Genomic DNA, 24,890 nt, shown 5'->3' with positions numbered 1-24,890 from the left:
ACGGCTTTCACTGACTCTTGAAACTTCACAAGCAGGATTGTGAGGGTCCTGTCCTTGTCATAGGAAGTGTTGAGTGCCTCTCTGTGATTTTACTGTTGAACTGAAGAGAGTCTGCAGAACTTGATCCTGTCATTAGGTTCATCTTACTTGACAATACAGTGATCCAGTAAGGAGCCCTATCCAGTATGGCTTACCTTACAATATGGGCAGAAGTTTGGAAACAGAAGAATGAATCAAGTATATGGTGTGCATAGACAGAACCAAAATTTAGGAGCACAGGACATATCGTGTTTGCAGGACAGGCTTAGGAGTCAATTTCTTGGGACTGGTATTGTCCCTACGCCTGGACCACTTTGAAGTTGTTTGTCAGTAATGTACTTTCAGAGAGTATAATAGTAAATACCTCTTCTCTTTTTATTTCCCATTTAATTAAAAAATAAAGTAAGCCTCATTTTTATTGTTGCATTTGAGCCACTTCCTTTTTCACCCTTTCTTTTTGTTTTACTTAGATATTTGTCTTCCTTTCTATTAAATCTAAGATATGGCTTAATCTGCACGGGAGTGTACAAGTACTAAACATCATGCAGGGAGTGAAACACCTTCTGCAAGATAAGGCCCCTTTACCTTCCTGCCATCTCAGGTGCTAGGTAATAACCATCCACTCCTACATGAAGCCGTGGAGATCAGTCTGTATGGAGTGTAAACACAGAAACCAGAGGAACTGTCTTATCTTGAAGGCTTCAGAATCATATTTAAGGCTTCAGAATTTGCACTTTGCTTTGCAGGATAAGGTGGAAGGAGCACATCTCAAGGCCTCCTTTCTATGGCCTTTCATAGTGCTACCTGAAGAGCTTGGGGCTTTAACACGTCAGCAAATGCAGGAGGGAGGAGGTACACATGTACACATGTTGTACCAAATGTGTTTGTTTGGTACAAACACATGATAGATATGTCCGTAATGGGAATGAATACCTCCCCTCCATGGTATGCAAATACTTCTGAGCCACTTCCAGCTCATGTTTTAATCCTGAACTAGCTTCCCATTGAGATTCAGTGCTTGAAATTCTATTGTGGGTGAAGTCACTCATGTTTGAAAACCATTTTGAGATTTTCAGATGGAATGGGCTTAACAACAGCCCATTAATACTGATTTCACTAGAGAGAAGTATTACAGGGAACAAAAGTGCCTATTTTAGTAGAAAATATTATTTTGGTGTACTCTACAGTGATTTTCACTGTATAAAGTTTTATGTCTGGAGGACTAATCAAAGAGTGTAGGTTTTCTACCATCACGAATGTATCTGTGGTTTGTACGTGCATGGTGAAATACTTGTGTATTTAAAGGGGGAGGAGGGAAACAACAAGGAAGAGCCAGCTCAAGATTCAGTTGTCTGGTTTGTTTTTCTAAGGTAGCTTTGAACTGCATTTCTTAGCCCCTGGCGTTTTAGATAGAATCTTCAAACACTAGATAAAAGGAAAGAAGAAAATACTGAAGGTGGATTTTAACTAGATTTTACTAATTAGTTATTTCTTCCTTCAGTGAACAGTTCAACAAGTGTAGAATGGAGTTGCACAAGTTCAGCATGTTCTTTCAGAAACAGAAATCAGAATGTTTCAAAGTGTTGGGATTTCCTTCAGAAATATTTTCTTCTGAACAGTTTTAGTTCCTGAGGTCTGTTCAGACAGGTTCTCCAGGTCAGCTTCTTATTCAGACATAGTAGGCAGGACTAGCAGAAAGTGTTCTTTTGACCAATGCAGGAGAATATTCTTTTTTAAATCTACATAGAAAGAGATTGGTCTTAGAAAGAAGGTTTACACTGGAGTATTTAAGTTCAAAAAGATTTCAGATGGTCAAAGTGTGGGGTGCTGAAGTTACAGAGAACAGAGACAGTAAAGTTGACATTAAATCATTTTAGCTGTTAAAGCTCTGCATTGTTTCTGATTCTGCTCTACTTATTAACCAATAATAATACTTTAACAGGAGAAATGTATGGAAGTGAGTACTTTGGTCCAGGACATTGGATTTCACCCAATAACTCCTGCACCAAATTAATAAATTATGATTTAACTAGGATCATATTTTTCTAGGAGATAATCAGGTTTGATTTAAAAACTTCAAATGATTGAGAGTCGACTATATCCTAAGTATATTATGCTCATCATTAATTACTCTTGGCATTAAAAAAATCATTATGTTCTTACCTGAACTCATCCAGGTTCAGCTTCCAAACATTAGCTGTTACTGTGCATTATCAGAAATCTTCCCAGTCAGGTACTTCCACACTGTGATCCCATCATAGTATTACTTTCCCCAGCATAAGCTAACCTGTACTTCTCTCCTGTCTCATGGTGAGGCATGTTTCTCTGCCCTTGTATCTTCTGGTTTACAAATCTTCCAGTTTACCAGATGTCCTGTGTGATGGGAAGCAGCAGCACATGACAGAGGTTTTGGTCTCACATCTGTCCTGGAATGTTGTACACAGAAACCAAAAGCTGTTATTAATTGACACTCACTTTATTTCACTCTGTGTTACTTTGTATTACCTACTGACTTGTATAAAGAAATCCTAGATGTTTTCTCCTGATTTGGTTTTATTTCAGGAGCATACAGTTTATATTAACTGCTTTAATGAGTTAAATGAAACCTAGCAAAGTAGCAGCACAGGTCATTTGGCTTTGTCACCTATTTCTTTGTTGACCACGTTAGGTATGATGAGACATATGTGTAAATTGCTTTGGTTTTTTTAGCCATGTGTATTTTTCTGTACCAAATGTCAGATAATGGGATTAAAACATTATTTTGAACTTTCTATTTAGTCTGCTAATTTTCAAATTTGCTAACAGTGTATCATTGGGTAAGTGGTGCTTCTGGAGGTGCCACAGATGCCAAACCTTGATAAAATCCACCCTATCTTGTTAACGAACACACAAACAGTTGTTCCCCATCTGCTGCCTCTGTCTGAAAGGTTAGGAAGCCCTTCCTTTCTGATCACAAAGGACATAATTATTGTCTGTAGAGGAGTCAAGTACAAAGACAGTTCATCCAGTCTGACCGCTACTACACTGCAGGCCACCAAAGATTAACAGCTGCTTCTCCTTTGATTAGGTTAGGTAATAACAGTTACTTTAGTTAATAATTGGATGGATTCCCAGGCCATGTAATTCAGGTTTAGGCTGTCATTTTTTGCTGGCATGTAGCTGAGCTGTATTATTGGAACAGAGCCTGTAATCCTATTAGTCAGTTGTCACTCAAGCTATAGGAGAGGAGAAAAGGGGAATTCAAATCCATTAAGGTGTTGTACCAGGTAGGTAAATAAGTCAGCCACTCTTCCCTGGTGTGCAGGGAGCTGTCTTGACTGTCATAATGAAAAAAAAATTTTAAAAAGATTGATTTTAAGTTTCTTGAAATGTTTAATTCATAATTAATATATAAAATGGTTAGACGGTTTGTTTAATTGATTGTTATTTCTGTTTCCCTTGTCACACATGCATTGGTGTACACACACTCTGCTAGTTACTTGATTCATGCACTCTTCTGCTGAAATTAGTTGCCTTGTGCTCTAAATGACAAGTTTATAATGGTCCAAAGATTAAAAATACATACTTCATATCACATCAGCTGTGTTGGCTTTCCTCCAGTACAAATAAGACCACTGTATTTCTCAATGGTAGACCTGAGAGGGATAAGGAAAACAAGACTCTCTCCATGTGCTGGCTTAAGTGCTACATCAGCTGTTCTGAGGACTAAGCCTCTGTTAGTGTTTTGCTAATGGTTAAGACACATCTAGGTGGCATCCCCAAGGCTTTTGTGCCTCCTCCTCTCTCTATTAAGAAGTGCATAGATGGTAGTAATAACCATTTTTGCCTACATGATTGTTTGTCCCTGCTTTCTTGCATGACCAGGTAACTTTAGTGCCTTGAAATCCTTCTGTACTTAGATATCAGACAGTCTAAAAATACTATTTGTAGTCGTGAGTTTCTGAAAATATGAATGAGGAAGCCAAATTCTTACACACTGTTTGAAAACCAGATGTTTATATATTTTCTTTTGTTCAAGAAATATGAATCCTGTTACTTTGATTGCCTTTGCTGAGTAACCTTGCCAATCTAAGTATGCAGCCACTCAACAGTTTCTGTGGTGAAATGATGAAATAGGTTTCAGAAACATCTAGCTAAGTAATTTGGGAGACTAAGTTAGATGTCTGGAGGATTCTTTCAAGCAGCCAAAATGTGCCCTGCTGGTTTATGCTCTTTTCAAATAGGGATGTAGTATTTACTCCCTGCAGAATCTGTCATTTTTCATTCTCATGTGGTACCTGATCTGCTCACTGCCTTGGCTGCTACCAGAGTAGAAGTTGTGGTTCCCTGAATGGGTCTTTCTTTCTGACACAGATTTAAATAGGGACCAATTTGAATAAGAATATTATGTGAGTAGGGGCTTTGAATAACTTACACGCCTCAATCTACCTCTTTTGAATTTCTGTTGTGTGGTACTATGTATCAGCTAATGTAAAGCTTTAGCACTACAGAACATTCAGTGAGTTTGTATTGTATTTTAAAGGATATAGCTTAATTTTGGAAAGGTAGCTAAATTGGATAAGATAACCTGCTCCCATATGTTTATAGTTTAAGAAATATTTCTTTAGATGAATATACAGATACTTCAAAATTTGAAGATTGTCTCAAGTAGGAATTAATTCAGGCATACTTTAAATTAATTTGGTATTATTTGGCTGCTATACTTCAGAGATAGAATGATAATACTTATCAATATTGGCGAGGTTTAATACTGTTCATTAATCATGGAATCATAGACTGGTTTGGGTTGGAAAGGACCTTAAGGTCATCCAGTTCCAACCCCCTGCCGTGGGCAGGGATGCCTCACACTAGGCCATGTTGCCAAAGGCTCTGTCCAACCTGGCCTTGAACACTGCCAGGGATGAAGCATTCTTTATACACAGCTCATCAATATGAAGTTTTGTAGTGTGGGTAGCTGAGGGATTGCCTGGGCACAGTTCCGTCTTTCACCGTTTCCTCTGGTACAGGTCACACAATGTTCGCTCTGAAAACATCAGTAATGCAATATTCAAGTGACTCTCTGGCCCTTTGTGGCTAGGGCACGTTTTCCCTTCAGTTCCCATGACCTCCGCTGACCCAAGTCCAAACTCAAGGTGCTGTGCCTGAACCTGGGATTCCTGATAGCAGGATGCTTGCCTGATGACCAAGGGCATTCACAAGCACCATATATGAGCAGTTACTATGGTAATCAACATTGCCTTTCAACAAACAGGTTAAAAGCTCTTGGATCTCTCCATCTTACAAGAATCCTTGGAGATAAATGCATTAAATATCATGCCAGAAGCAGTGTATTCATAATCCCTATGTGGCAGTTTTATAGTCCTTTTTAAGCACAGTGAACAAATACTGTGCTCATGCATCTTCCCCAGTTTTGCTGCTGGTTTGTTTCTTCCTTTATTGAAGGTTTTTCCCCCTCTCTCTTCTGTGCACAGTTAGGGATTTGTTTCCCTGATGGCTGTGCATCCAAATGCTGATTAATTTTTATGAGTAATCTAGAGAGGAGAATAATAGCACATAAGGCTAAATCCTGTGGAAATGGGAGAAATTACAAACTTGCTTCTGCTTCATAGAAAACTGTAGTAGTAAAAGATGTGAATATGTATATTGCAAAGTATACTTGTATTTTAGCAAAGTATTAGACAGAATTGAAACAGGCACTCTGAAAAGAGTCTGTCTATAAAAGGAGCGATGCTCCAGATCCGAGTGGAAGGAGAGCATGTAGGAAATCAAACAGCTTCAAAAGATTAATATTCTTTTTAAATGAAGATTTCCTCTCAGAAATAGGGAAACATTACAGCTTCTTTCAGTGTGGCTCTGGTGACTGATCTGGGGCGGGGGGAGGAAGTTCCTTTCTGGACACTTCATTACTAGGTATTTATGCAGAAAAGAGGAGTTCTGGAAAAAAAAACACAGATAAGAAGAGTTTCCATGAAAAAAATAAAAGGATGGGTTTAGCATTAATGAGTATACAGAGTTGAGAAACAAGCCAAGTAGGAAATTGTAGCAGTGTATGATTTCAAGAATGAAGTAATTACTGAGGGGAGAAACAAAACGAGTGCAATAAAATGGGATATAACTCAGAGTAATGGGATGAAATAGAGAAAGGGCATATTTGGTCTAAATGACAGGCAAGACTTCTTCGCCACAAGTGCTAATAGGTTGTGGCATAATCTCCCATGAGAAATAGGGAAAGTGAGAAGTGGGAAGTGCTTGGCACATTTAACGTTGGAGTAGCACTAACAAATATGCTGTAGCAAATAAATCAGCAGTGTCACATAAATGTCTTTCCCGTTGGTGTGCTGCAGTGCCAGCATGCCAATCACACACAAATCCTCATGCACATTTGTCTACACTGGTTATTATGTGTGTCTCTTGATTGCCAAGGAAAATACAGCCTTGAAAAAACAAAATATCTCTTTACACTTGTGAAGTTTTAAGCTGAAGTGAAAATCGATACGTTGGAAAGGCCCCGGGCTTGTGCTCTGCAGCACTGGTGGAGCAGGGGAGGAGAGGAGAACGTTGGAGAACTGTGGCCCTGAGCCAAGGTACTCCACTAATATGATCTGATTTGTGGCAGGGCTGTTTCTTTGCTGCTTGGCTGTCTTTTCCTTACGGGTCCATCAGGAGGTCAATGGAAAGCATCGCGGGGGTCAGTGCTTACTGCAGTTACCCCAGGCACACTGCAGCGTGGAACTTACATGTAGATGTTTGCTTGAAAGAAACATCATGGAGAGAAAGTTGCATGATTAAAAAAAAAAAAAAAAAAAAGGATATATACTTTTGGATTTACGTATTAATGTCTAATTCTCACAGGGAAAAATGTTTCCCTACTAAATCATATCTTGCTCCCTTTTATTTCCAGTTATTCAAAGAAAGATTTTACTGCCAGAGTCACTGGGAGTTTTTTCTGTTACACAACCTGTTATAATATAATACATTCTTTACAGACCAATAATGATTGTATTTATAAAGCACTTCCCATTTTTTCCCACATGCCAAGTGCCTGCAGCACTCGGGCGGGAGGGAAGGGAAGAAAGAAATTATTTCTTATTAACTAGAGTATCTTCATCATTGACAAAATCAAGTTGATTAAATACAAACTGCCAATAAAATTAGACAAAATGAGCAACTTGAAAGTAGAGAAGAAAAATATCTTACTTGCTTTATTTTAAACTGCAGGAGATGAAACCTATTTTGCAGGGAAGGAAAAGGGCATGAGTGAGTTCTAAAATACAGGACTTGCTCCAGCCAAAACTCAGTAATTTGCAAGCTGTAAATTCAACGATGGTATTTAAGTGTAAAATTCTGCTAAGTGGAAGTTCAGAGAGGGCACCTAGAATAAAGAGAGGTTGATTTAGAAAGCTGGGAACACGTATAAGACCAGCTGATATTGAGTCTTTCCATTTATAACCAACAACACAGCATAACAAAAGCAAAACAAACTAGATGCATCATACCTCAAAGCTAAAAATATTCATTCATTCTACTACATTTTGAATAAGCTTCAGGCAGTGGATTAGACAAAGGATCTGGGAGGGCAATAAGTCGGGAGTTGCCAAAGAACGAAACTACGCCAGTCATCTATGTACCATCTTCAGGCTTTACCTCTGTAGTTTCCCATAACTGAAGCACTACCAAAAATCACATCTAGAATTTTAACCTGATTCTTAAACTCTAAGCAGTTTGAGAAGACAGAACAGCTGACCAGCTAGTATCCTCAACAGCATCTGTCAGGCAACATTTCTGCCTTCCCAAGATTAAGGAGAAAACAAGACATCCATGATCTGACTGGTGGCACTGTCAGGCTCTTTTCTAGATCAGTGACTTGACTTGTGGGGGCCATGTTCTTGTGAAGTGTGTAACCAGGTGTCATCAACCAAAAGATGGTACTCATGTTTTAAAGGGATCTGCCCAAGCTATTTTATGCATACAGTGAACAAATCAAGGAACAAGCCTGGCGGCTGTCTCCTTTTGGAAGAGTTCAATAAAAAGAGGAAGTACACAGCCAGAGATTGTCTGTATTCTTTAAATCATATCCAAAACTATAAAGTATAGCTATAAAGATAACAGCAACAGATCAAGATTAACTTTATTAAAATCTCTATAAAGGTATGTCATTACAGAGAATATGGTATTCAACTGTATCAGCTATAGAGTATTTGATATGTATGCATAATCTTTGAATAAAACAGCACCTGAGAATTTCAGCTCCTGCTCTGAACAATACTCTTCCCTGTGCACTTGTGGTGAAATGCTCTTTTTCATAGGTGTTTAACATGATAAATCCATGTATTGAGAATTTTCTACATTGACTAAACTAAGGACAACTGTCTACCTGGCCTATCTTTTATGTAGGAATTTCTTTAATTGATGTTGGTTCTCTTCTGTGTGTGTATTTCTCTAGAACACAGCAGACCAAATAGCATTTCGAGCTGCGGGAGGACTGACTGCCCTTGAAAATGTTCTTCAAGCCGTGACTTCTCCCACCAATCTGAATGCAGTTTCACGGATTCCTTTTAAGTAAGTATGGTGGGTCCTTCATTTGCCACTTAGAATCACCAGCATGTTTCACATCTGCTGCTTCACTGCTACTCCTTCTCATAATCCAGTGTTCAACTTGAAACAAAAAAGTCATGCCATATTCTATGCTGCCACGGAAGGTGAAAGACAATTCCACTCAACCCCTGGTCTTCTAACTTGGTGGTTTGATTTCTAGCTATGATATATTTGAGCAGGGGCATCCCTCATTGTACAAAATGAGAACAGAGAGAAAACCCTATTAAACAGAAGAGGAGGTACATATCTTTTGAAGTTAGTCTGTAAAAATGTCTAGTGAGAAATGGGGGAATTTTTTGAAGGGTTGTAATTCACTGGAGTCTGAATGCTTTTAAAATGAAGCAGTTGTAAGCTACTCCTAGCTGAAAGGGCTTCTACAAACACGTAAGTCAAAATTCTTGTGGATTACAGAAATTCCTCTTTATAGCACATCAGAATAGAAGGATTTAAATGTCTAATCCCTAAAAAAAAGGTGGTGACTAAAGTGAATGCCTGTAAAAACTGATAACTCAAAAGCATGCTTTTTTCCCTAATCTCTAACTGAAATATTTATCCATTCAAAAACATATATGTGCTCTCAGAGCAGGGAGAAGCATGGTTTTAGTACAAGAGGAACCAAGCCCAGGATATCTTGCGTACCATTGTCATCATTTTTGTGCAGGTATATTTTAATATTGTAATAATTGGAATTTAAGCACTACATTGTGAGGGTATGGATTAAAACTGTCCATTAATATGTTATGGGGCAGGTGTGAAGTGCTAGAAAAGAGCGTCAAGGAAAAAGCTTGCTTTTAGTATCTTCACTTTGCTCTTCAAAGAGAATGAAACTCCACTTTCCTGCTGAGTCACGTAGAACACACTTGCTGCAAGTCCAGCCAGCTCCACTGGTGAGCAGTCCTGGACTGGTCCTGTGGGGAGCAGCTCAGCAGCAGCCTTTGGCCTCCTTAGCTGGCAGAGACTCTAATTTTGAGTTACCCTCATCAACGTGGGATCAACTTTGCAAGGGAAAGGGCTGCACTAAAACTTACGGCCACACAAAGTATGGTTTACATTTAGCTTTACATTCTTAGAGTCTGCATCTTTTATACACCTTCAGATTTTGTTCTTTCATTTTAGGAATAGTCTCACTTTGGCAGTCTTTGTTGAAGGGGTTTGGGAATATTGCATTTATGTCACTGAAAATACCGTGTTTGATGCTTGTTAGGCAATATGAAGATGTATTAGTTCTCAGAGGAACTTGTGTGCTGGTAAATAAAGCCCCATGTCAGCTGCATTTGTGTAACAGAAAAAACATGAGGAGATTTATCAGAGGTGCTTCTCTCTACACCACTTACTGATTATCCTGTACCTATTTCAGACCAGTATAACTGGTTTCTCAGATTCCTGAGCCTATTCATGACTGAATTATAAAAAGAATTTTTAAACCCTTGAAAAATTCCTTAGACCTTGTTTTATTAATGCAAGTTTTCAACTATCTGTATTTCCAAAAGATATTTCAAGGCAGGAAAGCGATTAATACAAACTATTCTGATAGCTTTATATGTTAAAAAAATCTACTGAAGAATTTCACTCCATTACTGAAATAAAGCGTTCATTCAACGTTACAGTAGATCATAGTCTCCAGTTTGTAGGCATTTGAAAGTACTGGAGTTTGGAAGGTATACATCAGGTTGCATGTAATTTAACACAGGATTTTGCTTTCTAAAGCTATCTGCTCTTGCAGGTTTTTCTGTAAGACTCTACCTGCTTGAGTCTAACTCAGAGTTTGCTGGAAGTGTCGCAGTGAACTTGGTGTTGCTGCATGTGATGCAAAACCTCCTCTATTGTAATTTTTGGGGTCGTCTTTCTGATAGAGAAGAACGTAATTTGTGCAGAGTCTGCAACTCAACTGTTGAGAGCAAGCAGCACTTCCAGGGGGTGGGACTTTGTATGAGCAGTTTGAAACAGGCAGGAACGTGGCTGGTTGAGAGGAACCATGTTAATGTGTATTAGTATGGTCTTGCCGAAAGTATTTAAGAAGGTCTTCTAATGTGTTGCTTTAGATACAGAATGTTTGAGAGAGTTTCAAAACCAAAGGATAATCATAGAATATATTTTATTCTTTAAATGAGGAAATATCTTCTGTGCAAATATGATTTACATCCTGACTTCTGAAAATTTTCATCTAGAGAAGTGGCAGTTTTCTCTGTTTAAAGATAGAGCAAAGGCCTATGGAAAGAAGCTGAATTAAGACCTGTCATTAATTGCCCTCGCTTTGCTAAAGGACACTGCTGTACTTAAGATTGTTTGTGTGCTTTTGCAATGTATAACCGTTTGTACTCATATTGGGAATTTATCCGTTGTTTTGTGACGAGGATAAGCTATTTACAAGTAGGTGAGGAGATTACATAGGCTATTACCTCCATCTCTCTTTCTCCAAAATCCTGGCAGTATGGTGCAGCTCAGAACTTTAATCCCATGTCTACAAGATAAAGCTTTATTATCAGAAGATTTAACAATATGCTTGTTGTTTTGGACTACTGTCCAGATTGGTAGCTAGACCAGCAGGACAGCAAATGCCATGAAAAAGATGTGACATTTAAGAGTCAGATGATACATTTGGTGTTGGGGCAATTTTTCTCTCCTTCAAATAAATCACTGAGAAAGGAAAAGAGAAAGCAGGGAATTATAGTAAGTTTTATTATTGGTGTTAACATACAAATTAGTGCCCAGCTGCATTATTTCTTAAAGTAGCATTTGTAATTTCCCTGAATTTCAAGAGCTTTCAGAGTCATATGGTATTTTTCTTATTCTTCTACAGAAAACCAAATAAGAGCTGCAGAGCGAAACATTATGGCTTAAAATCAAGACCAGAAAATGAGTGTCATCCCCTGCGTTGCCTTGCGTATTTGTTATGGGCAACTCACTCAGCCCTTTTGTGCCATAACATGTTACTGGCCTTTAGAATTATAACAAATCTGCTAACAAACGAGGTTTGTAGGGTTTGTTTAATTAACATTTGTGAAGTACTTCGAGTTCCTTGGGTTACCAGCATTTTTTAATAGAAATTAGCAGGAGTTGTATAGGGAACAAAGGAGCACTTTTGTTACAAGTTAAGACATGATTAAAGTTGGGTTTATTATAATGTATCTTCCCTACTCATACAATTTCTTGCATCATTTACTTAAAGCAAGTATTAAGGGGGTAAAAAAGCTTGAACCATAATTACACACATAAAAAGCAGAAAATAGTGCCCACGTAATATTATGGATGGGATTGATACAAATTACTTCTTTCAGTAAGAACTATTTTGAGCTGAGAACTGGTTTTATAGCTTGTTCTTTATAATTTTTACATGGTTTTATGAGCATACATTTGTTAAGCTGTGCTGTTACTATTCATTCATTCAGTTCTACAGCTAGTGTGGCCAGCAGGTTGACGGAGGGGATTCTCCCCCCCTGCTGCTCTGGGGAGGCCCCCCCTGCAGTCCTGATCCAGCTCTGGGGCAACAGCACAAGAGGGATGTGGAGCTGTTGGGGCGAGTCCAGAGGAGGCCCCGGAGCTGCTGCGAGGGCTGGAGCAGCTCTGCTCTGGAGCCAGGCTGAGAGAGCTGGGCTGGGGCAGCCTGGAGAAGAGAAGGCTCCTGAAGGGGAGACCTTAGAGCAGCTCCAGTGCCTAAAGGGGCTGCAGGAAACCTGGAGAGGGGCTTTGGACAAGGGCCTGTAGGGACAGGCCAAGGGGAATGGCTTTAACCTGCCAGAGGGGAGACTGGGGTGAGACGTTAGGAAGATAGACTGAGAAAATTGAGGCTGTTCAGTCTGGAGAAGAGAAGCTGCATGGAGACCTCAGAGCAGCCTTCCAGTATCCGAAGGGGGCCTAGAAGGAAGCCAGAGAGGGACTCTTCGTCAAGCACTGTAGTGATAGGACAAGGGGTAATGGGTTTAAACTTAAACAGGGAAAGTTCATGTTGGATATAAGGAAGAAGTTCTTTACTGTGAGGGTGGTGAGGCGCGGGCACAGGGTGCCCAGAGAAGTGGTAAATGCTCCATCCCTGGCAGTGTTCAAGCCCAGGTTGGACACAGGGGCTTGGGGCAACCTGGTCTAGTGGAAGGTGTCCCTGCCCATGGCAAGGGCTTGGAACTGGATCAGCTTTAAGGTCCCTTCCAACACAAACCATTCTAGGATTCTATGATTCTGTAGGATTGTTCACAAATTTTTTACGTAAAGTGCAAATCAGGCTTTCTTCTTTTCTTGTAAGGTTGTTATTCCCTCTAGAGAAACATCGTTGGAAACTAGCAATTGGTACAAGGGCATAAAGATACTCTAAAGAGAATGACCAGGGTGCAAGTTCAGCATCTGAAACCTGCAGCATGTCTCTTTCCATATATATATATTCTTGCTGCCTGTCTCAGAGCTGGATTTCAAGCTCTTGGAGCTTAAGAATAAAGCAGTGTTGCTCTCCCATGCGATATAGGAACAAGTTTTATTGTTGAAAGGAGCTCTGTGAAATGTTACGAAACTTTTGGATCGAGAACCGGATCTCACAATGAAACAATTGATAGGCCAGGAACTAGGGAGTCAGTGCTGCCTTGATTTTTGTAAAGCAAAAGTTGCACGCTCTCCCCTACATACCCTGGTGCACTGGGGTGGGCTAGTTTTGGGTGGTTGGATGCTGTTCTTGCCCTGGTATTTTGAATAAAAATTACAGTTGGTCAACTTGTTTATATCAGGCAAACTGAGGGAAGTGAAGATGTGCTAGCATAAAAGAAAATCATATACATACATATAAACTGTTGAGATCTAGCTTGAAAATGTTGACTAAAATGAATCCTCTTCCTATTTCTTTGGACTCATCTAAAATAAGTGCAACATACAGATGCATGTTTTTGTCTAGTTTAAAGACAGATTTATTTTTTGGATCAAAGTTTGTGTACCATAATGAGTGTTTTTATAATTGGATTTACTCTAGAGGAAAGCCTTACATCAGAGGGCAGACTTTACTATGTGGTTTGAGTATACATGCTGTCTAACAGAGCTCTAAAGCTGATTTGCGGGTGTGATACGAAGTTTAGAGCAACAGCAGTAACCAGTAAACAGCTGCTTTACGTGAGGCTCATACTTTACCAGTTCAACTGATTTGGATATCTCTCAAGATAAAACTTTTGGAATTAAGAGCTTCCGACACGAAAAGAAATGGTAAGAAAGGCATTGAGTTTTTCAGCCCTGAGAGTTTAAGTGGTGGTTAAATAAAGTTCTGGCTTGACATTCGCAGCACTATGCTTGTCTCAGAGGCCTTGTGCAGAAATGGTGACAGTTGACAGCTGTTGTTCCCTTAATAAGATTAAAGTAAAGAAATTAGTTGTGCTGTCTTTAATCTGCCATTTAACACTGCGAACCACCTGGGGACGACTTCTGTGCTGACACTTCCAATTCTGAATTAAACAAACCCCATGGAACTGAATTGTAGTTCCGAGTGCACCGTGATTAGAATGTATTCAGACAAACTGTAGTTGGCAAGCTCATGTTATCAATTAAAAGAACCCTCTTTCTTGTTGTGAAAATTTAATTTGACATCCATTTGCTTACACCACCTTTTCAAATGCATTATTTGAGTCTCTGAAAACGCAAGGACTTTTTCTGACGAGAGATTCAGTTGGGAAATACAAAAGCATGATGCATTATTACAGTGGAATTTGTTCTATATATAAAGTAGGAAGGTTTTGTGTTTTCAAATGTAAAATGAATGATCCTCTTAGGAATTAGGAATCCCATATATCAAAAACCGTTATTGCTGTGAATTAACTGAATCACCATAGAAACTTTGAAATGCTGTAAAAATTACAAGTTAACCTCCCGAGTTCGTATTTGACACTTTGGATAAATTACAATGTTTCTATTTAAATAGAACTAATCTTTATTTTAGAACAGCTGATAAAATGGCAGATGCTGATTTAACGCATCTACTTCTCACCTGAAAATAGAAACTACCAATACAGTTCCACATCTCTCCCTGTAAACACACCTACACAGAGGAATAATCTTCTATGAGAAGTAAAAGTAGGTGCCTAATGAAAATTATTTTCAGCATTACTGAGGAAGGTGAAATAAATACCTTTATAAAGCCAGGACAGGAAAAGAGAATCCTGCTGCAAAGCAGGTTTTAAGAAATGCCCATGAAGCATGCTCCTGAATTTTGTATAGGTGTTACCCTTGTAGGGTAAAAATTAGATGCAAGAGGGGAAAATTAACCTGCCTTTGGTCAATAAATAATGATTTCATATTGTTTTCATATCATGTGAACTGCAGATTGAAACTGATTTAAGTAGGCAGTAAAATGAATTACCAGTACAGTAAAATTTATGTAACTGGTAATATGGTGATACTCAGAATATTAACAAAGGAAAGGTATAAATGTTCTTTATGATTTTACAGATCAAACCAAGCAAGGTAAGGCTTCTTTTTTAAATGCAACATTATTTCTCCACAAGAAAAGACAATCTAGAAAGACAAATGAAAAAAAGGTTACCCTAAATTTTGTGGCCTCTGAGCATTACCAGCTTCTCTATGTTTGAACATACAGTGTATGTGTATAAGATGCTTCCGTTTCAACTCTGAGCTATGCTAAGTGATGAGAGGCCACAGCAAGCAGCACTACAGCCTGCCTTGTTGTGTAAATAACTCTGTTGTGGCAAAAAATATTCTAGGAAAAGACTAAAGCATAAAAATCAACTGTCTCTTTATAGTATGTTGAATTAGTCTGCTTGTTATGTTAAATATCAGCCTTGAGGATTTAGGTATGATAACTTGTTGTTTATTGCAGCCCCACTTTTGTATGGCCTTTTAACAGAGCTCTCAGTTTATTTTCTTCTGTGGAGCTTATTTGAACTTAGTCATGTTTTTTCAGATGTTAAAAAAAACCCCAACAAAGTAAAAGTTATTTTCCTTTTGGTTTACTTCAGACAAGCAACTTGAATTTCTAGCCATCTATCTTTATTACTGTATATATTTATGATGCATTTGTGTTGTGTGTCTGTGTGCATATTTGTCTGGTAACAGTAATAGCTTTTGTAGTGAGCAAAGTTCAATAAATGAATTTTGTGTTTATTCTGAAATGGTATTATCCGTGGTCAGGTTAATCTTCTCCATGAGTATATTCTATAGGACTGGTCACAGCTTCCCTGCAAATCCTGTTTGGAGAAGAACACTTTAATTGGAGCAGATGGAAATTGCTGTACATGATACAAAGAATAATTGGGCATGTTTTGTACATCCGGAGCTCTCTGTGGCTCGTTGTGCTTGTGATTTTCTGTTCTCACCATTGCAAACCTGTTCCCTCTTCTAGCCAGCCACAGGAGTAGGTCAGCTGACGCTATTGCGGTTGTACACTAACACGTAGAAGCTCTTTACGGTCATGGGTTCCAGCATGTCAGGAGGATTTTTTGGACAGGAATTTAATCTGATCAGTTTTACTTGCTCAGTACAAATTACTTGATCCTTTCCACTCCTTGCATTATTTCACAGACGCTACCCAATAGCCACTCTAAAGCTGGTCCCAGTATACTGTGAATTACTGCAAATTACTTCACACAGTTTGGTTTGGGGTTCTTTCTTGAGGTTTTGCTAGGAAAGGGACCTTACAGCCAAATTACATGTGTGATAGAAGTATAAGCTACAAGAAAATAATATTACCTATCCAAATTATGAAATTATCTGATATTCTGTGTAAGTTGTCTTACAAATTTTGAATACAGAAGAGTTCAACAGCCATACACTGCATGACTTTTGATAAGTATGGCTTTACTGCTTTGCAGTTATCAGTGATCTTAGATTTCATTTAAATTGCGAGTTCTGTCTGGAATGCCAAGTTTAAGAAAATGAATGGGAATTGCTGAAGGATGGTTTTATGATGTGCTTCCATTTATTTGCTCCTAATGTATCGTGGAAAAAAGTAAAATGCTTAGTTTTCTTTTTCTTCTGATTTTTAGGTCCCTCAGCAGTGCAGTGAATGTTTACAGCCTCACCTGCAGTAACTGTGCAGAAAACTGCACTTACGTTCTGTTTAGCAATAAGATCACATTTCTAATGGACCTGTTGATACACCAGTTTACGGTATGTAAAATAGCTATTTTAATTTAGACATTTTTGAATGCTTCACAAACATATTATTTAGACTGTAAGAACACCAGGAGATATATAAGAATAAAGGCTCAAAAACCAGGACTCTTGTTGTATTTGGTATCTCTCTGTATCTGCTATACTTCTATCCAAATGGATATACTTGCTTCTGCTAATAAATTCTGCAAAAGCACATGTACCAGGAACTCTAGTGAGCAGACAGTCTTCTCTCTTTAATGTTTTCTGAGATTTTCTTCTTTAATTAACCCTATAGTAATATTTAAAGTGTAGAATATTAGGAGTTACCCGTGCGTGTTTGGTTCTTACATGTTTCAGTATTGGGGATGTAAGTCAGGTCAGTACATTGCTGTAGTTTGATTTGCTGAAGTGCTTAAATAGCAGGACTCTTTAATGTGAAAGTTTTAATTTTCCAATGTTTCATTTAATTTGAAATGTCATTAAATATTTTATTTGAAAACTCATTTTTAATTCATAGTGACCTGCTTATCATAAGATATTTAGTCTTGGTTTTCTACTTATAAATTGTGTGTATGTATTTTCATGAGCCAAGCAGTTTGTTAATTGAAAAGTTATGTACATACTTTAAATAATTTAAATGACTGTTAGAATCAACAAGCCATAGGACTGTAGATGAACACTTTCAAAAGAAAGTCCAAACGTGCTTGACACAAAGAAAACACGAATGTAACCTGTGCCTTCTCCTCTAAGTAGCTGCCAGCTCATTGTTCTTCACCAGATCTTTCCAAGAGGATTTCAGGTATTAGATTTCAAATATACTTAGTGAAAGGTGCGTGTATTGTGCTGGGGCAGTCACTGCTGGGTACCCAGTGTGAGCCAGAGCACAGGCTCCGTGGGTAATTACACAGGAGATGAAATCCTTCAGCAGTTCCCAAGTGATGAGATTCATTCTGATGCCAGACACCTTCTCTTTTCTCAGTGTAGCACTGTGCAAACGCCCTGTGCTTTTCCTGAAGAAACACAGAGGGTATTTCTTGGGAAATGCTGGCCACCTACAGATCAGAGATACTGCATAAGAAAAATTTACTACGCTTAGAGCTGTTTCCAGTCTGTTGCCAAATGCTACTCCTAAACTGCAGCAAAACTGTAATTAAAGCTTAACGTTTCCCGTGATCCACAGTGGACTTTTCTTTCCTATGTATAAAGTCTCTTATGTTCTTTTCAGGCAGAACTGGCCCTTAAACTGGGATATCTTCATAGTTCTGTGAAGCACATATTTAAGTACAAAAAATAAATACAGTGCTGCTTTTCTAACCCTGATTTTTCTCTCTTGAAAATGTAATAAATCAGATCAAGTTTGAATTTTTCTTATTTACAAAAAAGAAATGGACAGATGGAGAGCACTTTTTTTGATTGGCTCAAGGTCTGGATACCCAAATATGAGAAGACACCCCTCGAAAGAATTTAACTGCCTTCAGTATTCCTAGTTTGGTGAGCTGTATGATGCTGCCTTTGCCTGTGTCGTGTGTATTTCCACTCACTGTTCGAAAATGAACCCCAAGTAATGCCAGGAGTAATGAATGAGAATGTATATTTGCAAGGTTTTACCAAATTGTTAAACAAGTATGCCAGTATTTGCTAGATGCTGAATACAGAAAGAATCCAGTTTTGAGCAACCTTTAAATATATTCTTGAATATAGCCAGTATGAACCTTATTTTCAACCAATTTAGTATGGCTTTAGTTTTGTTTTTAGTCATCAGTTGAATGCAATGTCAGCTTCATTGTTACTAAAAGTCAGAGCTGTACATTTTAAGAATAAAATTCAAAACTATCATTTCTCATTAGTGACCAAAAGTTCATTTTTCTTTAAATGAATGTAACATTTTTCTCCTCAAAATATAGCTTGAAGAATTATATAAAAACAAACATAGTTTTTCTGTAATGAAAGCTTGGGTACCAATGGGAAATGGTAGAATAACAAATGGGCTGTATTTCTTATTTTTTTGTGATGTCCAGCCTGCCCAAGTTAATTGTTAAGTAAGTGTCCCATTTAGACCTTCCTTTAGCTCATACCTGAAGAGACTGGTAGGAAACCTTCTGTAGACTTTATTTACCTGACATTTTTCCTTTCTTAGCCTCCTTAGCTCAGGTGGTGCCCAAGTCGGTGTCTCTGGAGGTCAGTAGTAGCGTGTTTCCTGATTTTGGTGATTAATGGATTGAACCTTCCCACCTACATCCTTAGAATGTCTTCTGCTTGAGCTGTAACCTCATTCACCTACATACAGCTATCTTTGCTCTTCTTTGTCTACTGTACCTGGAGGGTAATTGCAAAATAATGAGAATTTCTCTAATGGTATATTCTTAAAGGTTTCACACTGAGAGAAACAATTATCGCATGGAGCTGTAAGCATGTAAGGATAGGGCTTTCAGTTTATCTTGTTAGTCAAGTGGCAGCTGTCATGTACTTTTCCATGAAGGTGTATCAAAAAGCCACATATATAAATCATACATACTTGTGCCTGCAGTTGTCAATAATTCTATGGTAAACAGGTGAGGTTTTTGGTTTGGTGGGGTTTTTTGCTCTCTGTCCTTTTATGATTTCATGATAAGAAAAGCATGACAGTTTGTTTTCTAACTGTTGTGTTCTCAGATGCATCAAAGGGAAATTTCAAAAAGCTTTTGAGAATAACAAGCTGGGCAAGACCACCTTGTCCAGTAAAAACTGAGCAGATTTTGTTCATTTAGTCAGATCTTCCCCATCACAACATACCTGCTGTTACCAGTTAAAGCATAATGCAGATCAGTACTCATTAAGAATTAGAAATTGAGACATCTTTGTTGTTGTATTTTTTTGTTCACATAAATATGCAAAATTACATGAAGTCTTTCTTGCTTCATTTTGGAATTGCGTGCTAACAGAACAAATGCCTTTTTTAAAAGCAATCTTTAAATGCATAATACCTGAAAATTCTAAATGAAACTTCATTAGTGAATGTAAAAACATGTGAAATGAGCATTGCAATCTAAGTAGAGATCAAACAAATGTAGAGCTCAAAAGTGAGTTCCTGTTACTTTCTTCTTCTCCAAAATACAGTGCTTAAATCCACAGACTGTATTGTAGGTAGGTGGCCTATGACATTTTACTCATGAAGTGCAATCTCTTTGCTTGGGTTTAAGTTAATCTGGCTATCTAGTCCCAGGGAAGTAATTTTTCTCCTCCATTTCTTCACTGGTATGTGCTGCCATTTAATTTGGGTGCTGCAAAATGAGAGTCTCCATCCTATCACAGTTGCTAGTTTCTTAACCATTTGTGGTCAGTTCTTTAATCCTCTGTATGCGACAAGTAAGGTGGCTTCATGTTTGCACTGATTATGACAAGAACTGTGATATCAAAGGCACGTGTGCTTCTTGGCTGTCCTGAACCCTTTCAAATGACATGCCATCTCCATAGTGTTCAGCTGTTATGGCACTGATAGTCCTTCTAGCCCCTAATAACGAGACCATGTGGAGAGTTTCTGCCTCCCAGGTCACTAAGAGATCTAAAAAACCTTCTCTCCCTCCTGTTTTGATTCTAGTTGGAGACCTGACGACCAGCACCTAGAATATCAAGGTTGGCAAAAAGGTACCTGAGTCAGCTGTGTGGATCGGATCATTTCTAATGCAGTTCAGTCAGTACTGGCAATGAAAAAAGCCCAGAAACTTCATGGATTTTTATTTCTTTTTAATAATGTAACTTTTAAAAGACCAAAACCTAACATTTTGTTTGTTCACTTCAGTAGGAAGCCAGTGTATTAATCCTGTAGTAAGTCTTGCAAACAGGGCTGTGGTAGGAGAACTAATGACATGTTGAAGTATTTAGGGGTAGGGGATTTAAAAGGTGAAACCTTCATCTGTTCCATCTTAAGCCCATAGACTTCCTGGGCCATTTCCATTTCTTTAGTTCACTAGTTACTATGTAGAAAGTCTAACTTCATATAAGTAGTATTTTGAAAATATACATTTTCCAGAGTGTTTTTGGGGCAAGCCCAATAAGTGCAAAAAGCACAAAATAATTGTTGTTAATGGGAGAAGAATAGAACGAGTGACCAAATGAACAGAAATTGGGCCCTTCAATAGGTTTGAAGACTTTGCATTTAGGTTTAGCAGTTCTAGATTTAAAATTCCTCATGTCTGTGAAGGATTATGCTTTTTATGAGATAAATAAAAACATAAATATGTTTTCAGTGACAGAGCTCTACACTGCTAACTGGAAACTGGTGTGGGGTTTTTTGTTGACATGGAAAAAAAATGTGCTGTGATATGTGGAGGTACTTTTGAGTCAGAATGGAATAACATTTTCAGCTCTATTAAATGTATGCCTAAGTGCTTTACTGGATTGGGGCCATATTGTTCAGCATCTTACAGGATTAAGTCCTAGATGGTGGGCAGAGCTGAAGAGCTTATGGCAGCTCCATACAAGCAAGGGAATCCTGACACAAGGGGAATTCTCTGCTGGATGGCTTAACAGTTGTATGGAGACAGCACCAGAGCAGGGAAGCTGGTCAGAGCATTCTGGTTCAAGAACCCATTTAAAGAAAGAAGGAGTCTTGATTAGGCCCAGCATAGACAGTCATCATAAATGCACTGAGATGTTGGACGTGTAAAATAATTGAACAATATTTTTCCTGATTTTTCTTTGTGATTTAAAAATGTTTTATACCAATTACTTGACAAATCAGGGTGTGTAATGATAGCTGTAGTTTTGTGTCAGTTAAACTGTTAAATCTATTAAACCTTAGAAATAAAAATGCAGAATGTTTTAACACTTAGATCCAAAGCCCGTGTTCAACAAACACAATTTTTCTGAGTATCATTAACTCCTTGGGTAATCAACACAGAGAAATCGGGGCTTGAAAGCTTTCATAATTACACTATTAAATCTTAAGATTTCCTACCCCCTTGCCTGATATAATAATCAACAAGCAAAGTAAAACATCGCTTTTGCAAGCACTCCAATTAATTTTGAACATAAATCTCAACACACTTTCAGACCACCCCATTAATTACTCCTTCAGTAAAGGAGCCGATCTTTTGTCACTCATTTAAATGGGAAATATTAAAGATAGGAATTATTATAAGTTATATATAACATATATTTATTCTATATTATGATATATAAATTTTATATAGAATATATTATTATATGTAATAAGTTCAAATTTACCCATTTTTTGTATTTCCTCCTACCTCCTCTTTGACATACACAGTATAAAACGCACATTTATTCTCGCTTTATATTAATACACACAGGTACACTTTGCCTCAGAATCAGATGGGAAAAATCAGTTCTGCAATAAACGATTGTACTAAGAGCACCAGATCTATTTATTTTACAAATTAGGAAGAACAGTCTTATATTAAAGCATGAACTTTTGTAGCTAAGGGCTGTATACATAGAAAATATAGTTCTCCTGTGTGGATTCAAAAATAGACATCTGTTTATAGTACTGTTCATTACAGCAAATGGAAGGCTCTACTGCAAAATGTTGTTAAATCTTTTAAGAAATAAGTTACATATAATTTTTTATCTTAGGTAAAAAAGCAGTGAGGAGCATTTGGTACCAGTTTTTAAAACCTAGAGTTCCTGGTACAAAGTCATCACATTTCAATTGATTTATACATTGCAAAGCCTAATCCCTCTGTTTCAGCAGGCAATTAGGATCATTAGGCATGAATTATTTTAGTCAACAGAAGTTACTGGAGCAACATAATATTATTTTTTCCTATTGAACTCGAATAAGCAGCTAAAGGCTTCTCACTTGCTCACTTGGCTAGTCACCAGCAACAGACTATTACAATGAGTTTTAAGTACCAACACAAGGCTCAGAGCTAATGAATAATAAAGAAACATGCATGTTGTTCTTTGTCACCAAGTGTTACCGAATCCCTCCTGATACCTATACAGGGAGGAATGGTTTTCTGTGCCCTCACTGGTGTACACCAGCTATAAATGATTTTAACCTGGAATGAAAATAAAGCTTCAGGCAATATTGATCGCTAATTGCAGTGTTGAAAGGCTCAAGCTGTCTCATAAAAGCACCTCTGCAGGGGACTGTTGGTGTGTGGAGTCCAGCGGTGTGAAGCACAGGGAAGGTACCGAGGAGCCCGTGTTCTGATTGATGCATCTGTGTTGCCAACATTCTGCCTGTAAAACTGCAGGGCTTCCACACACGCACTTCACTTACTGCTTGATCATAGTAGGGCAGGATTTCAGCTGGTTTAAATTATCTTGTGCTGCAGAAATAAGCAAGTAAAATAACTGTTTTAAAAAACTTACACTCCATGACGATTTCCTTCCAGGTCTGTGTCCTGAGTGTAGATTTGTCTTCAGATTTGTGTGATGTACATCTCAACTTCACTGCCTTTTTTAGGAGTGGCTCTAGTTTAATGATGTAGAAAAATGGGATTCCCTTCCTCTGAGGTCTGTTCAGAAAGAACTGCATGTTGTGCTTCTGACATGATTGACAAGTGACTGAGATCTGATGGGCAAGTGCAGTGGTTATCAGGTGCTGTTTTATATTGAGATGTTCAGGGACATATTTTTCCTGCTGTTCTAAATAGTTAAAATATGAAGGTATCCACAAAAGTGCTCAGACTTCTTGCCTAATTAGAGATTTGTGGGTAGAAAGCATTTCCCATTGCATCTTTTAGACCTAATAATTCATGTCATTCTTTATGATGGTCCAGTATGTCAGGTTGTGCCCTAGAATTTGTGCAGTTTTTCTGTCTTCTCAGTTCCTTAGTTACTTTTTGGGTTGGTTTGTTTGGCTTTGGGGGTGGGGGTGGTGTTGGATTCTTCTCATCAGATTCAGTCAGGAGAGGCTGGAGTTCTTATATGCCTCCTTCTCTCCCTGGCAGAAATTTCTGTTTCAGCTGCCTTTTATTTTTTACAAAATCGGGACTCTTTGTTTTTACAGACTTTGGAAGATTTAGCAGTTCTCTTGCAGGCTTTGTCAGGTGTGAAGGGGAACTGTTGTAATTCATCTCTGGAGTCAGGGAAGGTTGCCCTCTTTCGCTGGCTTAAACCATCTGTGTATTACCCTCTTTGTGTACCTCGGCAGGTAATACAGGTTGTTCTGAATTCACTTATGCAGAAGCTTGTGACTCATCAAAAATCCTGTTTCTCCACATAGAACAGTCATACTAATGAAATACTCTGCTGCTATAAGGCTTCCTTCAGTTCTCGTACACGAAATGCTGCTTTGACTTGATTTAGTCTGTTTCAGCTTGTATTATCTGCATAAGGGGTATAGATCCTTTCTTGTACCTGAAATGTTTTAATGTCCATCAGCAGTGCTAGAATGTGTTACTTTACTTATGGTGTACTCATACGCAATTTTTCTAAGTGTTTCTCTACAAACTTTGATTATTTCTACTGAATCCTGGTTGTCTTTTTTGGTTTTGTTCTCTTTTTCTCTCAGGTTAGTGTGCCTGATGAGCATAATGCTACTTCAGGCAGAAGTGCAAATAAGCAGGTATTCGAAGATTTAACCACAGGACTTCTGAGGGTAACTGCTGTGATTTTCAGATGTCTAATCTCCAGATTCCCAGATGGGAACAATCACTCTACTGCTCTGAAGATACTACAGGAAGTGAAAAGTAAATCCTCACTAGTGGAAGCCTTCAACAGCAGAGTCCAAGACCTGATCAGGTTAAAAAAAATAAAATTAAACTTTTCTAAACCTTCTTTACTACAAAGGAAAAAATGCAATGATTTAAGAAAGGAACAAACTGCTTCAACTCTTAACTTAGTAAGAGCAGTTTGTTTGTGTAGTCAACCTGACTATTGAAGTTCTATAATCTCAAACAAAAATGTTCTTCAAAACACTGCAGACACAGAAATACAGAAAACCAGGAGTCTTTTAATTCTGGGCTTTTTTTGTGTGTCTTTCCCATCAGTTTCATCTCCTAATTACCTAGGAGCCAGCTTCCGCATTTTCAGTATTTTCTCTTAGTTCTCTACTCCAACTGTGTATGCCATTACGCAAGTGGTCTTGTGTATCATACATGCATTCATAGAAGTTTGCCATAAAATATATACTTCCTATTACGAAGATTACCCAATAATTCCTATAATCTGATTTCAACCTGTGTATAATATAGCTGTATTTTAATAGTTTTCTTTTGAAAGTATATTTCTTG

At 38.1% G+C, this 24,890-nt stretch overlaps 1 protein-coding gene across 6 annotated transcripts in view; it reads left to right on the top strand.

The window, feature by feature from the left end:
- The window catches only part of SCAPER (S-phase cyclin A associated protein in the ER), a 148,061-nt gene that overhangs the window by 86,403 nt on the left and 36,768 nt on the right, over positions 1-24,890 (top strand). For 5 of the 6 annotated variants that reach the window (XM_030496783.1, XM_030496782.1, XM_030496784.1 and 2 more), the window contains 3 exons: positions 8,483-8,598; positions 16,599-16,722; positions 24,170-24,399. In XM_030496783.1, the coding sequence (XP_030352643.1) occupies positions 8,483-8,598; positions 16,599-16,722; positions 24,170-24,399 (470 nt within the window). Of the gene's footprint in view, positions 1-8,482; positions 8,599-9,215; positions 9,296-11,434; positions 11,491-16,598; positions 16,723-24,169; positions 24,400-24,890 lie in introns of those variants that run through there. The other variant, XM_030496785.1, reaches the window with a different exon arrangement.

Source organism: Strigops habroptila, chromosome 9 (assembly GCF_004027225.2).
Source record: "Strigops habroptila isolate Jane chromosome 9, bStrHab1.2.pri, whole genome shotgun sequence".
Classification (NCBI taxonomy): domain Eukaryota; kingdom Metazoa; phylum Chordata; class Aves; order Psittaciformes; family Psittacidae; genus Strigops; species Strigops habroptila.
This window is presented reverse-complemented; position numbering and strand designations above follow the sequence as displayed.